Raw genomic sequence first — 17,237 nt, forward strand, 5'->3', positions numbered from 1 at the left:
AGTGTGGCACTGCACTGTATGTAGAAGAAAATAGCTATAGAAAGACACAAAAGGAAATGAGAAAGAAATCAAAGTGGCACTGCACTCTGAATGACAGAGTGAGACTCTGACAAAAACAAGATAAGATGCGAAAGGCACAGACAAGGACAGGTGCTTGATGTATCATCTATAAGAGTGCACCCATGAGATTATCAGTGGATTTCTCAGTAGAAACCTTGCAAGACAGTAGGGATTTGCATTATATAGAAAACACACTGAAAGAACAAAGGTACCAACCAGAAAACTGCTCTTCAAAATGAAAAAAATAAGAAGACTCTTCAAGACACACAAAAACTGAAAAAGGTCATCACTAGCCATCCCCTTCAAAAAATGTTAAAGGAAGTTCTTCTCATTGAAAACTAATAGTCTAGAAAACATCACAAACTTGGTTAAAATTATGACTTCTTATAAATGGTACACAAAGGGGACCCAAAAGTACTCTAGAATTATCTTTTTGGAGGACAGACCCTTTGTAGTACAAGCTTTCACCACCACATAAGTGTTCTAGAAACCCATCAGCATCAGTGTATCCGCTAGTGTTGTGAGAGGCTGTGTGGTGGAAGAAACATGCCAAGTTGTGGCAAACAGGTAACTGAGTCTTCGAACATGACAATGCACCTGCCCACACCATGCTGAGTGTCCAGCAGATTTTGACATGGCCCTCATGCCCTACCCTCTCTATTCATCTGATCTCAGCCCAAGTGACGATTTTATTGTTTTCCTGCATGAAACAAGTCCTCAAAATAAAACATTTTGTCGATGTCAATGAGGTGAAACCAAAAACGGCAGCACTAAAAGGTATCAAAACTAGTAAGTTCGAAAGCAGTTCTCAGCAGAGAAAAAAGTGTCTCGATAGGTATATTGTATTAAAAGAGTGCTTTGCAGGTAGCTGATGTTTAAACAAGTACTAAATATGTAATTTTTTATACATAAATTCTGGATTTTGGGGGGTCTCCCCTTGTATACATAAACACAGAATTCTATAGTATCACAAAAATGATGGTGCATGCAATTTTTAATTTTGCTATAGACATAAGGAACAAAAACCACAAATATTTGTTAACAAATATAGAATAGAAAAATATATAATCGGAGACATCAATAGCACAGTGGAGAGGTGATGCAAAAAAAAAAAAAAGAATTTTTGTGTGCAACTGATGTTATATGACTACCAGTTTAATATACATTGTTAGACATTTAAGTCATTTTATGTGTTTTCATGGTAAACAAAGAAAATAGCTATAGAGATACACAAAAGGAAATGAGAAAGAACTCAAAGCATGTCACTATAAAAATGAATAGAACACAAGAAAGCTAGTAAGAGAGAAAAAGATGAACAAAAGAGCTACAAAGAAAAAGAAAACAAAAAACAATTATTACCAAAACGGTAATGGTAAGCATGTCCCTTCTAAAAATGTCTTTAAATACATATGAAGTAAACTTCCCATATTTTGGTTAAAGGCATTAAAAAATAAGAGTCAACTCAGGCTGTCTACAAAAGAATCACTTTAAACTTAAGGATGCAAACTGGCTAAAAGTGACAGGATGACAAAGATATTCTAGAAAAATGGTTACGACATAAAAGCAGGGTGGTCATAATTAGGCAAAAATCACTTAAAGTAAAAAAGTGCCTTAGAGACAAAACATACTTCAAGTATAAAGCTGATATAGCAGACAAAAAAGGACAATTAGAAAATGATAAAAGGATCAATTAACTAGAAATCAATAAAAATATATGTGTATCTACTATCAAGACTCCCAAATATATAAAGTAAATGCTGGCATAATTCATGGAAATAGATAGTATCACAATACTAGTAAGAAACTTTAATAGCCTCCTTTCAGTAATGAACAATAAAGGCAGACTAAATATTAATAAGCAAAGATGCTTCGAATAAGTCTATACACCAATTAGCTCTAATACACACACATATAGAGAACACTCCATACAACAGCAGAATATACAGTCTTCTCAATAGCTCATTTACTACTCTCTTGGATAGATAACCTGTTAGGTCACAAGAGAAAATCTAACACATTTTAAAATACCAAAATTATCCAAGATATCCTTTCTGACCTGAATGGAATGAAACTAGAAATCAATAACAGAAAGAAACTCAGATAATTATGAATATGTGAAAATCATACAGTACGCTCTTGAACATACTTATACGAAGGTTGGAAGACAACATTGTGAAGCATACATACTAACCAAAGTGATCTACAGATTCAAAATAATCCCTGCCAAATTCCCCATGTCATTTTTTTATAGAAATAAGAAAAGCAACCCTAAAACTCATATCAAACCTCTAAGGGCCATGAAAACACTACAATATTCAAAACGCTTTGATGCTGTCATAAAGGCAGGCAGTGGCACTAAAGAAATAGAACAGAAATAAATCCTTGCATTTAGAATCAAATGGAAGGGTTATTTGCACACCAATATTTATTGCAACATTATTCACAAAAGCTAACAGTTGGAAACAACCCAAAAATCAGAAGATAATACAATTTGAAATATACAAACAAGGGAATATTATTCAGCCCTTAACAAGCCCTGTAGTACTACAATTAGAACAAGTCTGGAGAATATTATTATAAGTGAAATAAGCCAGTAACAAGAGGCACATACCACCTAATTCCACTTATGGATCTAAAGTCATCAAATTCCTTGACACAGAAAGTATAATAAGCTTTTCAGGGTGTAGGTGGAAGGGAAAAAAATAGGTGGGATTTCATGGGTACTTGCAAAACAAGATAAAAACGTTCCACAAATATATTGCATTACAATGAGAAAATACTTAACAGTACTAAACTGTATACTTAAAAATATTTCAGATGGTCAATTTTGTTATGTATTTTGCCATATTTAAAAATAAAAAATAATACCTAAAAAAGAGTACAAAGTAATTAAGCTTTTCAAAGTTTAATTTACCTTCAATCATGAAAGTGTTTCATTCGCACTGTTTCACACACACAGACTCACTGATAAGCATGTGATGAAGGTGGGCCAATTTCCATGACTACTCACCTAGACAAGATTAAACAACCACTGACCACTAACAAATATATATGTTATAACAAAAATAAAATTTATACAACCATACAAGTGTATACATAATTTTGCTGGCAAGATATATTTGATTTAATTTGAATTTTGTTCCACATTCTCTTAATTGGAACAAAGTTTTATAGAGTTGAATGTGGTATCCAACGTGATAATAGGTTACTATTTTTAACCATAATTAACTGATGTGTGAACATAATTATCTGATGTCAAAAAAGATAATGCTGAACACAAAAAATATAAAATTGGAGTGGATTGCCTGAGCCTGCGGGTTCGAGACCCGCCTGGGCAGCAAGACCTCATCTCTACAATAAATCAAAAAATCAGCCGGGCGTGGTAGCGCACACCTGTAGTTACGGCTACTCGGAAGGCTGAGGCGGAAGGATCGCCGGAGCCCGGCAGGTCGAGGCTGTGGTGGCCAGAAGCGGCCACTGCACTCCAGTTTGGTCGACAGAGTGAGACTCCAACTCAAAAAAATACATACATATATATATATTAGATACTAAGTGCATAAAAATAAGAGAAACTCTAACCTGTAAAACGCTGACTAAACATAGTTGTACTGCTTAAACAGAATCCTTTTAGATAATTGCAATTTTCAACTGTGGTTGGGCATCCATGAAAAGCATACACTCTGAATCATTAGTATGCAGTTAGATTAGTAACATTTAAGAAAAAAATGCATTATAATTATTCATAAAAAGTTTTGTTGAGAAAAATTTAAGAAATAAGCATCTAAATAAAACTACTGAACCTCCTTTATGTTATTAATATACTCCTGTTATTTTTACACAAAAGGAAAAGCAGTAATGTAGCCTTTAGGAATGAAGGAAACCCTTACACTGCTAAATGCTGAAGGCAACTTGAATATTATAAAACATGGTATGAAACACTGATATATAAAATGAACCATTGGGAATACATGATACTATTATTTACATACAGGTTGAGGAAAGTGGATGGAAATGCTAATGATAACTTTTTACAAGCAATAAACATAAAAAATAAATATTTAAACAAAAGTGAAAGGTTTACTAATTATCTAATTCACCTCTTACATGAGACATAAATCCAAGCATATTATTCCAGAACTTTTCAAACTAAAATTGCAAGCAAACTAATATACTGCAAATTAAAAGTTAAAACTATATAAAACATAGTTATGGTATTCTATATACTAAAAAAGACAAAATTATAAAGTGACAGTTTAAAGGAAAAAAGGTAACAATAGAATTTTTACTATATATTGGCAATGTTTCAAATTTACCTACAGCATTAGTTTCTTTAAGAATGCTATGAGGTGAATAGGTACATAACTCTATTTTACATTTAGGCAAATAAAGTTTAAATTTCTAAGTTTAGTCCATACTAAGAAAAGTTTTCATGTAATAATAGACTAGATTTTTTAAAATGTAATGTCATACTTCGTGTCCTGATAAAATTACTCAGTCCAAATTTCTGTAGGATGTTTGGAAATCTCCATAAAACTGAATATTATAATGCAGAAAACATGTGATATATCTGTCCCTAGTGTTATTGGGATTTCTGAACCCAAGAGTCAACACATCCTGAGATAATATTTGAGAAGCACCCAGAATCTGTAGCCCAGATGATCAGCATTCCCTTGTAAAAAGTCAGATTCCCTTGTAAAAAGTCAGACTATTAATTACTGTCATAGGCAGCTGCATTTAAAATTATATATATATATACACACACACAAACATATATATATATATCCCAGAAGAAACAAAAAATAAATTTCCATAAACATACCCTAAATGAAGATTTATGCATTTGACAAAAAGTTCAAAATAATTATCTGAGACATGCTCAATAACTATAACACAGACAGACCAAAAAAATAGGAAATTGACATATGAAGAAAAGTTGATTATCAATATAGAGTAAAACTATAAAAAAAGAATTCATTAAAACTGTGAAGCTAAAGAATACAATAACTGAGAGTTTTTAAAAATTCGGCCTGTAATCCCGCGCCTTTGGGAGGCTGAGGTGAGTGGATTGCCTGAGCCCGCGGGTTCGAGACCCGCCTGGGCAGCGAGACCTCATCTCTACAATAAATCAAAAAATCAGCCGGGCGTGGTAGCGCATGCCTGTAATTCCGGCTACTTGGAAGGCTGAGGTGGAAGGATCGCCGGAGCCCAGCAGGCAAGGCTGCGGTGGCCGGGAGCGGCCACTGCACTCCAGTCTGGGCGACCGAGTGAGACTCCAACTCAAAAAAAAAAAAATTTACAAGACATAATAGTATTAGTCAAGCAGAAAAACAACAGAAAATTAAAAATGTATCATTTATAAATATTGAGTCAGGAAAAAAATGAATAAAAATAATGTAAAATGTATACAGATTATGAGGTTTCTTGGATAGTATCAAGTAGACCAATATCTTGATACCAGGGTGCAAAAATCTATTTTTTTCAAACTACTTTTGATTCCTGGTTGGTTGAATACATAGATGCAGAATTCACAGATATGTACCCAACTGTACTAGATCTGGAAAAACTATAGTTGAAAAATAAGGGAAAAATAAAGACTTACCAAGATAAACAAAACTGAGGGTGTTTGTCACCGCTAGAACAGTCCTACAAGAAATGTTCAATAGAGTTTTTCTCTTGAAAAATAAAGCAATGGTGACCGGTATATTAAACCATATAAAAATGTAAAGCTATGCTAAAGATAACCACATACACAAATAGAAAATTCTCTGCTATCACAATGATGGTGTCTAAAATGCTCGTAATCTGCTATAGAATTTTTGAAAACATAAAATTCATACACATCTTGGTGAAGAGACACACAATAGACATTTTGTGACATAAATTACAAAGTGAGGGGAGATACAAAGACAGAGTGCTTGTATGCAATTAAAGTTAAAGTGTTATGATATTAAGATGTATTGGTATAACTTTAAGATGTTTTATGTACTCTCCATTTGTCACAGAAATCACCAAGAAAATATTATAGAAGGTACACAAAAGGTAATGAAAGAGTAATCAAAGCAAATCACCAACAAAATAAAAAATAAAAAAACACAAAAGGAGGTAGGAAGACAGGAAAAAAAGGGGCAACATAGCTACAGGAAACACAGAAAACAATTTAAAATGGTAATAGTAACAATAGAAAGCCTTTCCTTTTCAGTAATTACTTTAAATATAAATTCCTTAAACACTCTAATTACTTAAAACAGATGATGGAGTAACAAAAATCAAGATCTAACAAAACGTGATCTTTAAGAGACTGACTTTAGCTCTAAAGAGTCAAACAGGTCGAAAGTAAAATGAAAAAAAAATACAGTATGTCCCCTAAATACAATGAGTTCCATTTCGAGAGCGCATCCAACAGTTAGCCTAGGTATAACACACACAATCGGCTACATAGGACTGTGCTGTAAGAGGTCTATAAGTTTTCAGAGATAATACATAAAAAACAAACTCAAAAAATAAAAAAATAAAACAGCTGGGTGTGGTTGCCCACACCTGTAATCCCAGCACTTTGGGATAATTAAGGCTGTGATGAACCTTAATTATGCCACTACACTCCAGCCTGGATGACAGAAAGAGACCATAACTCAAAAAGAAAATTTTTTTTTTAAAACCTTAAAAGAAAATATTTGGAAAACCTCCTAGATATTGATATTGGTCTTAGTAATGATTTTTTTAATATAACAACAGAAGTACAGGAACAAAAGCAAATATGAACAACTCAGACTGCATCAAACTAAAAAGCTTTTTCACAGTAAAGGAAACAGGAAGAAGGCTTACAGGAGAAGAGAAAATATCTGCAAGGCATATATCCACTAAGAGGTTAATATCCAAAATATACAAGAAAAGTATTCAAATCAAAGGCAAAAACAATAAAATGACAATCACTTGACTGAAAAATAAATCAAAAATGAATAGTTATTTTTCCAATAAAGACATACAAATTGCCAACAGGCATATGAAATGGTGCTCAGCATCACCAATCACCAGGCAATTGCAAATCAACACAATGATGACATATCATTTCACACCTGTTAGGACGGCTAATAGCAACAAAAGAGAGAAGTGTTGGCAAGAATGTGAAGAAAAAGAAATCCTATGTACTGTTGGTGAGTTTTAAATTATAGTCATTATGAAAACCATTATGAACATTCCTTTAAAAATAAAAAGTAAACTACCACGCAACACAGAAATTCCCTTTTTGTGTACAACCAAAGGAAATAAAATCAGTATCTCAAAAAAGTATCCGGACCCCTATGTTCACTGCAGCATTTGTCAAAATGGCCAAGCTATGAAAACAACCTATTTCTGGATTCTACACTAAGAAAATATAATATATATACACAATAGCATATTATTCAGCCTTAAAAAAAAATTCAAAGAATCCTGCAATTTCAACCTCATGAATGAAACTATAAGACATTATGCTAAGTGAAATAAGCCAGGCACACACACAAAATATACTGCATGATCTCACTCATGTGGAATCAAAAAAGATTGTACACATAGAGGCAGAAAGTACAGTGGTGGTCCATTTGGGCCTGCAGGTGGGGAAAATGGGAGACACTGTTCAATGTTTACAAAATTTCAGTTCTAAGTGAGTTTTAGGGATCTAGTTGATAACATGGTGATTATAGTTAATAATAATGTCTTGTATGCTAAAAAATTTTGCTAAAATAGTAGACATTATGTGTCACCCTTAAAAATGGCAACAAGGTAAGGTGATTGATATGTTCATTAACTTGATTGTAGTCACTGTTTCACAGTGTACAGACATATCAAATCATTATATTTTACACAATACATGGTTATACAATTTTTATTTCTGTAAAAAATTTCTGATGTTAAACACACATACCTAGACATACATGTATGCGTATGTGCATATGAATATGTCTATGTATAATCCAATCTTAAGCTTCATACTTACAAAAGAATCATAAAATAAAAGTTATTAAGAAACAAGGCGCCAGGCTCGGTGGCTCAGCCTGTAATCCCACGCCTTGGAAGGCTGAGGTGAGTGGATTGCCTGAGCCCGCGGGTTCGAGACGCACTTGGGCAACTTGGTGAGACCTCATCTCTACAACAAATCAAAAAATTAGCCGGGTGTGGTAGCGCGCGCCTATAGTTCCAGCTACTTGGAAGGCTGAGGCGGAAGGATCACTGGAGCCCAGCAGGTTGAGGCTGCGGTGGCCGGGAGCGGCCACTGCACTCCAGTCTGGGCAACAGAGTGAGACTCCAACTCAAAAAAAAAAAAAAGAAAAAGAAAAAAGAAACAAGGCAACACATTGAAATTTAATATATGTTTACCAATGTTCTAAGTGATATAGTATACTTAAAAAATTGGGGTATATAGAATTTAAATTACCAATCTCAGTTCGTACTAAAAAAAATTAAAATAACATTAGCTTTTCTGCTATCTAGAGAGATAGTCTGTGTTCTAGCAAAATTATGGAGTATGAATTTCTATAGAATCACATTTGAAACCTCCCTATATTAGGAAATCATAAAGCAGAAAACATACAACATCTGTCCGCAGTGTTCTTGGGATTTCAGAGTCAAATAACAAAATCACCACTACTCTCACACGTTTCCAACATGATGCAAAAAGAAAACTTAAAAATAGTTTAACATGGAGTTTGTAAATAAATAAGCAGATATTTTCATGAGCCGCAAAGCAACAGAAGAGCAGTCAGATCATGCAGTCCCTGGTGAACCATTTAGAAGACTTTGATTTCCACTGTATCCTTAAAGAAAGGTCACCAAAGGAAAAGTAGTTTCTGGAGAATTTCAGAGCACAGAACAATAGACGTCCTTTTGCGAGTGCAAGAGAAGAAACCCCAGGTTTCTCAGGAACCATTTCCATAGGAGCAGACCACCTTCCCAACCACATCTTAAGCTCTGTTTCCTCCTTGACCTGTGTCACTTGCTTCATTTACTCCCACCTACCTGGGGGTTTGGCTAATGTGTTGTGTCTCTTCACATTCCAGGGCTCTTTCCTTTGTTCCAGACATGTGATCAGGTCCGGCTTAGAGACAGCAAGGCCTGTTTGGTTTTTTTAGAAAAAAGTAACATGACTCTTGCTGGGATTCTCCTATTACAAACCTAGTACTGTGTTCAGTAGAGAATACATTATACAAGATTCTAGAAAATTAATCCCCAAATATTGTTTCCCAACAAAACCTTTAGAACATTTAGAAAGAGTTTTAAATTTGTGGGTCCTTAGCTCAGTACTAGTGAATCAAAATTTGATGGCACCTATTGGAATTCAAGGTGTGGGCGGCAATATTTTATGCCCCTAAATTTCTGAACTTACCACTAATATATAGTGTGAAGAACACAGATCAGTTCAACATAGGTAATGGTTTATGTCAAAATGAAAGATCTTTTATTTTTTATTTTCTATGCCAACAAACCACAAAGTTTCCCTTGAAAGCAGGAATCTGAAATTCACTTGTGACAAACAGAAACTCACAGAGAATATTCTACAAAAGAAGGACATGAAATCCTTACTATGGCTGGGCATGGTGGCTCACACCTGTAATCCCAGCACTTTGGGAGGCAGAGGCGAGAGGACTGCCTGAGCTCACAGCTTCAAGACCAGCCCGAGCAACACGGCGAGACCTCGTCTCTACAATAAATCAAAAAATCAGCTGGGTGTGGTGGCGCATGCGTATAGTTCCAGCTACTTGGAAGGCTGAGGCGGAAGATCGCCTGAGTCCAGCAGGTGCAGGCTGCAGTTGCCATGAGCGTGCCACTGTACTCCAGCCTGGGGGACAGAGTAAGACTCTGACTCCAAAAAAAAGAAAAGAAGAAATCCTTACGATGGAAGATAAATTATTTCTTGAAATTGTCCTCACCCAGAGAAACCAGGTTTCTGTGGTTCTCTAGCATCACGTTCCTGTACAAAATCCGCTGAGTAGGGTCCAGGCATTTCCACTCCTCTCGAGAGAATTCTATGGCCACATCCCTGAATGTCAACAGCCCCTGAAAATGACAACAACACATATTTATCAAGTGGCCTGGGTTCAAGGTGAAATGAGAGTGAAGAGAACAGGTTTCAGCTGCTATAACAACTGGAATTATTCAGTAAGATAATTTTTAATACAGCAATATTCTCTAATGTATTAACTGAGGAAAAAGGATGGAATAAAATCCACTCAGCCAGTGTAGACACTTTACTTTTGTGAATGATTTAGTATAAAATTTGGTACAAATTTTGGTACAAACACAGGCATGTACATTTTTGAGTGCTATATTTACATCATGCAGAATAAGCTATTACACTGGTCAGATGGAAAGCTCATAGTGAGTCAGAAGGTCCCTATCAAGTTTTAATGTGTACAAAAATGAATTGAATATCTTGATAAAATGCAGCTCCTGATTCAGGAGATCCAAGGTAAGTCTGAGTTTCTGCGTTTTTCACTTGGAAGGGGTATCACTTTTTCACCCACGTTGGGGTGCAGTAGCATAATTACAGCCATTGCAGCCTCCACCTTCTGGGCAAAAGGATTCACCATTTTCAGTCTTCCAAGTGGCTGAGACAAATTGGTGTCAGGTGCCAAGGCACACAGACAATACAACATCGAGGCTGAGATATTGTCAATCAAAAGAAATTATAAACTATAATCTGAATCTAAGAATGGCAAACACACATCTATGTGCAAGTCCAGTTACAGGTATCTGCCATGTTTTGTAATTTCTAAAAGTGCACTGATATGGTCTTTTTTTACATCCTAGAGAGCAAGTCTCTTCTAATTATCCTTTATTCAGACCTTCCTGAGTTACTCTGGGCAGTAACTGCCATCCTGCTTAAATGTACATTTTATTATTTGTGCTCTGCATGGAGCAGACAGAGCATCCAGATGGAAACTTAGTACACGTTTTTATCCCTCAATAGTATCTGAGGATCTACCCCATTTCCAATAGGAATCTCAGGTATCCACGCCTTCCCATGTTCCACAGCCACAAGGGAACAAGTTTAATACTGCAGGTCATAAATTCAAGGTGAGAACTGTGCATGACAGCTAAGGCCTGAAAGAAGAGAGCAAAGAGAAAGCAGGTTCTGGTATGTAGGGAAAGAGTTTTTCAGAGTCCTTGAATGTCACAGGAAGAAAAGAAACTAGTTGAAACAAGCTCACTAGGCAGGACCATCACAAGTAGCAGTAAAGGTTTACAAGTTCTAAAATCATGCCATTCCAATAGGAAAACAGACACAGGCCCTGACCTGGGACACATTTACCTGAGAACCAGCCATTTTTTCCTCTTCCTCCTCCTCCTCTGGGATCTCTTTCCAGGTGGGATTATCTGGACAAGTCACACCTACATGTTGAAAATATGCCTTTATTTTTTAAAAATTAAATTAAACGTATTTATTTTATGAGTCTGAGTCACACCCTGTCACCCAGGCAGGAGTGAACATTCTGAGCGCAGAAGACTCTTCCATCTCAGACTCTGAAGCAGCTGGAACTACTGCATATGCTACCACTCCTGGATAAATTTTTTGAGCTTTTGAAGCAACATGGATGTGTTATGTTATCCAGGTTGGTCTCAAACTCCTGGGCTCAAGCAATCCTCTACCCTAAGTCTCATACGTGAAGGGATTACTGGCATGAACTATGAGGCCTGGCCAGTATATGCCTTTAGCATAAGCCATGAGCACAATTCTTCCCTTGCTACCACCACACCCACAGACAGTAAAACCCAGAAGTGCAGAAAAAGTTCACTTTTGTCTATCTTGTGTCACAGGGACAGATTCAGAAACAATGAGCTCCCACATGGAGACCAAAGTGTGAATTTCTTCTTTCCTACCCTTAAGTGCCCTCCCTTGCCACAAACACTAGCAATTTCTGCTGCAGCAATGAAAATACAGCCCCACTGACCTGCCAACCAAACCCAAGCAGGGCAGGCCAGGTGACCTCCCTTCTGAAATCAACTGTCACAAACGCTGAGAGCCTTTGTGCTTTACTCTGAACTCCACATTAGAATCACGTGGGGGCAATTAATTACAACAACATGGGTGCCTCCATGTAGATCAACAGCGAAGACTGTGGGGAGGACACAAGTGATGATGTTTCTCCAAACTGGCCATGTGATCCTATTTAGAAGCCAGAGCTGAGAACCACTTAGACAAGCATTGCCTCTCAAGCTGTTTTTCCACATAAATCTTTTAATATTTGGGGTCTTATTCTAAGAAACTGTGATTCTGCAGGTCCTGAATGGGCTTTTAAACCAAGTCTCCTGTGAATGCTGACACTGCTTCACCCACAGTCGACAACACCAAACTTCAGAAAGCAGGGCCAGCACGCAGGGTCCTTCACACCCAACACACTTATCACAACACAAATACTTTTTTCCCCATTCCTCTGCTTTTGGGCTTGGGGAAATTGCAAGCACCAGTTCTGGAGAGACACTAGGAGCAGCTACCAAATACCACGAACTCCTCTGATCAGTCTGATGAGGGGAGATTTCAGGGTGGGGCCAGACCTGGGGGAGGCTCCAAAGAAGGTAGATCAGGCAAGCCTGGGGCAGGCAGTGAGCCCTAGGTCTCTGCTCTGTGTCCCTGGGCTATTTCCTAAACCTGCCCAAGAGACACCTGACTCCTAGATTTTGTATAATTTAAATGTATTTAAGCCACTTCCTTGTCTATTTTATAACCTACTATAACAAGCAATGTTACCAAAACCCCTCAGGCGTTTTTAGGACATTATCATTAGAAGCTAAAGAGTTATTTTTACAAGGTTAAATACAGCACATAAATGATGATAATGAAAACAACAATGCTTCTGTCTGTGAATGACCTTTTAGGCAGTGACATCAGAACTCAAACAACAAAAGGCCAAGTTCCCTGGACACCTCCCTTCTTTGTACAGACTACAGGGTGCTGAATTCAAGCATTTACCTATTTACAACAGATAAAAGTTTCTGGACTGTAGAGACCTTGACCACTTCATCTGCTTTTCTGGAGGCCATGTGACATGCATGTAACTTAGTTATCTACTAGTTTGTTTCTCCAGACCTACTCCTCATTCTATACCCAAGTACCAGGAAACTGGAACAAATCCCATCTGGATGCGTTCCCCAGTGACAATCCATGGGGATTCATGGGGGGTTATATTCTTATTAATTAAATTCAGCATTAAAAAATAATGTACTTGGCCAGGCAAGGTGGCTCAAGCTTGTAATCCCAGCACTTTGGAAGGCCGAGGCAAGAGGAATGCCTGAGCCCAGGGGTTGGAGACCAGCCTGGGCAACTTGGTGAGACCTTGTCTCTACAATAAATCAAAAAATTAGCCGGGCATGGTGGTACATGCCTGTAGTTCCAGCTACTTGGAAGGCTGAGGCAGAAGGATCACCTGAGCCCAGCAGGTCAAGGCTGCGGAGGCCGTGAGCATGCCAGTGCACTCCAGCCTGGGCAACAGAGTGAGACTCCCAACTCAAAAAAAAAAAAAAAAAGTACTCAAAACCAGAACTATAAGGCAGCCAGATTTTAGAAACAAAAGGGGAGCAGTCAGGGCAGCAGCCTGTTTCACCCACAGCCCACAACAAACTGCTAGTCAGTAGGTTCATCATGTCCCCAGGCTTGGGGACCACTCTTGCTGAGAGCTGCAGCCCAGGAGGATTTACTCACAGGCAATGACTGTGGAAACCTGAGCAGCTGGGAATTTAATTCTGGGACTTCCACACACTCTACTGTCCCGTCCTCACATCGTGGAATTGCTCCATCCTCCAGGGTCTCAATTCTCACCAGGGACCAAACAGGCACCTGGAGTAGTTTAAGGCTCTGACCTGTTATGTCTTTTTTCCTGACGCCAAATGTGTGGATCTGCTGGACACCAGCCAAGTCTCCAATACCATTTGGTTCTCCGACAGTTCAATTCTGTTTCCACCTAAAGATAGCACAGAACCCCATGTTCAGGGCTCAGTCCCACAACACTGCCCTCACTGGAGATGCCAGTTGCAAACCCAGGGTCATCTCTACTTCTGAGCAACTGCCTATAAATCAGGGACTTCCAAAAATCCCTCCTCAAGTCCAATGATTTGAGGAATACTCTCAGAACTCGGCAAAACGTTTCGCTTATGTTCACCAATTTATTATAAAAGATACAACTCGGAACCCACTGAAAGAGATGAATAAAGCAAGGGACAGTGGCAGGGGACATGGAGTGAGGAGGGAATTCTGATAAAGAGTTATGATTGGGATTGGGAGTTATGATTTGTGTTCTGCAGGAGAAGCTTACTGCAAAGAAACCCCCTTCCCATTGTGACTTACCTGGCACGTCCCTTTTTACCTGTCTCAAAGCCAGTTAGATGAACACTTTTGTCTTGAGTGGTCAGAACAAAACGTCTCTAAACCAGACTTTGCTTAAGTTTCCCTCCTTCCCCCAGGCCCCTCAACTCTCACCCACCCTCAGCGTGAGTCAACACAACCCTTCTGCCCCTCTTAAGAATGGGCTGACTTCAGGGTGAACCTTCTCAGAAATGGGATCTGCTCGTGCCACCCTCCATCCTGCGCTCCCCCTCCCACCCTCTTTCTGATCTTCCTTGTTTCTCTCCACGAAGAAACGCCCCTTTCTGCCAAAATTTCGAGACGCTCTCAGATCCTAAGCAGGTGCTTTCACCCTACTGCAATACTTCTTTAACCCAACTCGAATTTTTTTGACAATATCTAGAAACAGCCCCAGGACAGTAACAATTACACCTTCCGGAAAGCATCATACCCTTTACTTTTATCCCAACCCTAGCCACATCTCCCCGCACACCCACAGTTTTCCAGGTCTCTGCAGCTTTTCTCACTACCACAGGCTCCTTCCATGACTGCTGTAAACAGACGGGCCCACCTGCAGGGGAGGCTGCCCTGGAAAAACAACCTGGGCTTTCATGACCTCCTTAGCAGAATCAGGAACGACCACTGCCTGGAATCTCTGGGCCATGTGTCTGCTTTTCCAGTTAAGGTTGTTAGTTTCAAATGAGAAAACACTCGGAGCAAAATCACTCAAACTCAGTGTTTATGATTATGAGGGGCAAGAAATTGGAAGGCACTTACATTACATACCTCTTTCAAAAGAATGTACCTCTTTCAGACAATAAACATGTAATTATTACCTCCATGATAACAAATCATTTTGTAAATAATTATATGTGAACATTTCTAGTAGTTGCCAAGTTTTCTCTCATAAAATTTGGCAAAAAACTCTGATACCCAGATAACAAAGTAAAGAACATTTATGCACTGTCATTCTCCACTCTACAAAAAAAGAGGAACTGATATTTTCATAAATCTGTGCAATTTACCAGTTAATCTACATTTATTTACCACAAGATCAATCTTGTTTACCACAAATCTACCTATTTCTTGCTCCTGAAAATGTTTACTCTTTCAATTCTAGTGATAAAATATATCTTATGGTTAATGAAAAACTAAAGCTGAAATAAGTAAACGAAGGTAATGAAAAACTAAAGTTGAAATAAGTGAATTAATCTTTTCAAGGTGACAAACCTAGGGAGGGGCAGTGCTGACTGACAGACATGCCCCACTCAAGTGTCAAGTCAGGCCACTCCGTCGAATGTAAAAGGCTTAGCAACTAGAAAATAAAATGGCAGCAGTGAGGTTCAGGATATAGTCTGACCTTCTACACAGTTAGTCTGTAAAAGCTTTTTTTTGTTGTTTTCTCAGAAACTGAAAACAGCACCTGCTGGCTATGCTTATAACTGGCTTCTTCTGCTTCTGTAAAACCTGCTGGCCGTTGCTTGATTGGCTGTTACCTAGGCCACCAGGATGCTGTGGTTTGGCCTGCTTAAGAAATGCCAAGGAACGAAACCTTGTCAGGATGTGGTTTTGCCCTACTTAAGGCAGCCCCGGCTGCAAGGCAGGGCCCTCGTCTTGGGACTTGCATGTCCAGCGAGAGTGGTCGCCAGCCGGCTAAGAAACCTCTCTTTTTGTTAATTACAATTCCACACTGGTATCTGTGGATTAAGTGCTCGGACTCTACTTCACCACTCCCATCATGCTCACAGAAGTGCCTCATGATCACCCTCTTGGAAGACCCTGCACTTGCTCTCCTGTGTGCCGGAGGTGCTTTCTGCTTTGTGGGTTCTTACACCATCTCCCTGGGGTGGGTTTTCCTTGTCCTTTGAGATAGTTGTCCTCCCGTCACAAGTAGAAGATTAGCCAGAGAACAGAAATCATTTCTGCCTTTTCTTCTTAAGACCAGCAATGAGGTGAAAATGCACAGAAACCAGACGTCTAACTAACTCAAATACACCTCCTCTAACTTACTAACTTAAAAAACAAAACTTACACGTGTCCAACCGCGAATGAACCGTCAAAAGACTCACAAAACTAATTCCATTTCAGACCCAGGAGCAACACTCGCCTCAGTTAGTGCTTGTACATAGCCAAAATAATCTTGACACTCATGCAGCTGTCCAGACTAACTCTGGGAAAGTGGGAACATGTGCACTGTTTCGTTTAAAAAAAAAAAAAAAAAAGACCACGAACCAAGAACGAGACGACACGACTTTACAGGACTGCTCCAGGCGCCCATATGTCTGCAGGTCTAAGCCACCTCTTGCTCTCGGCCCCCTCTCCCACCCCGCCCCCCGGCCTGGATAAAAACCAAAAACAGCATACGCAACCCACAAGGGGTCTGTAGGACGCCGGCCCCTCACATTCTCGGTTTCAATGTCCTTTCTAAACAAAGTCACAGCCCTTGCTCCAACTCCTTGTCTCAATCTATTGGCTGTCCCGCGGAGCAGAACGGGGTGTGGACCCGGTGACACAGACTGCCAATGGCCCTGATAACACACCTTGGCGACTTCCACCTGGATATTCTAAACAAGGCGACTGCAACCAGCAACCGCACACGGCCGGCCTCCCCTTGCCCCTTATAAAAGCCTTTCCTCCACCTCCGTCACGCCACAAGCCCCAGCTGTTGGTCCAAGCGAACCCCTGAACGTTGTGATGGAGTCTCCTTTTAACCTTGGGGAGAAAGGAGGACCGGGGCCCAGGACCACAGTCTCGCCACCGGCCGCGCACGCGGTCGGATCCGCCCCACGACCCTCCGGGATCCCGCACGTCCGGAGCGCGGGGCTGCGCGGAGCTGCCCGGAGAGGACTCGGCGGGCGAGGTCGCC

At 39.2% G+C, this 17,237-nt stretch overlaps 1 protein-coding gene across 1 annotated transcript in view; it reads right to left on the reverse strand.

Annotated features, from left to right (window-relative positions):
- Positions 1–17,237, reverse strand: part of LOC103258692 (protein ZNF738-like) — a 39,589-nt gene that overhangs the window by 21,427 nt on the left and 925 nt on the right. Inside the window, exons 2-5 of the mRNA XM_021711512.1 lie at positions 13,891–13,991; positions 11,345–11,424; positions 9,963–10,089; positions 9,052–9,147 (exon numbers count right to left, since the gene is read on the reverse strand). Coding sequence (XP_021567187.1) covers positions 9,052–9,147; positions 9,963–10,089; positions 11,345–11,359 — 238 coding nt within the window. The 5' untranslated portion in view covers positions 11,360–11,424; positions 13,891–13,991. The remainder of the gene's footprint in view (positions 1–9,051; positions 9,148–9,962; positions 10,090–11,344; positions 11,425–13,890; positions 13,992–17,237) is intronic.

The sequence above is a fragment of the Carlito syrichta genome, unplaced genomic scaffold (assembly GCF_000164805.1).
Source record: "Carlito syrichta isolate Samal-C Ts95f unplaced genomic scaffold, Tarsius_syrichta-2.0.1 Scaffold302329, whole genome shotgun sequence".
In the NCBI taxonomy this organism is placed as follows: domain Eukaryota; kingdom Metazoa; phylum Chordata; class Mammalia; order Primates; family Tarsiidae; genus Carlito; species Carlito syrichta.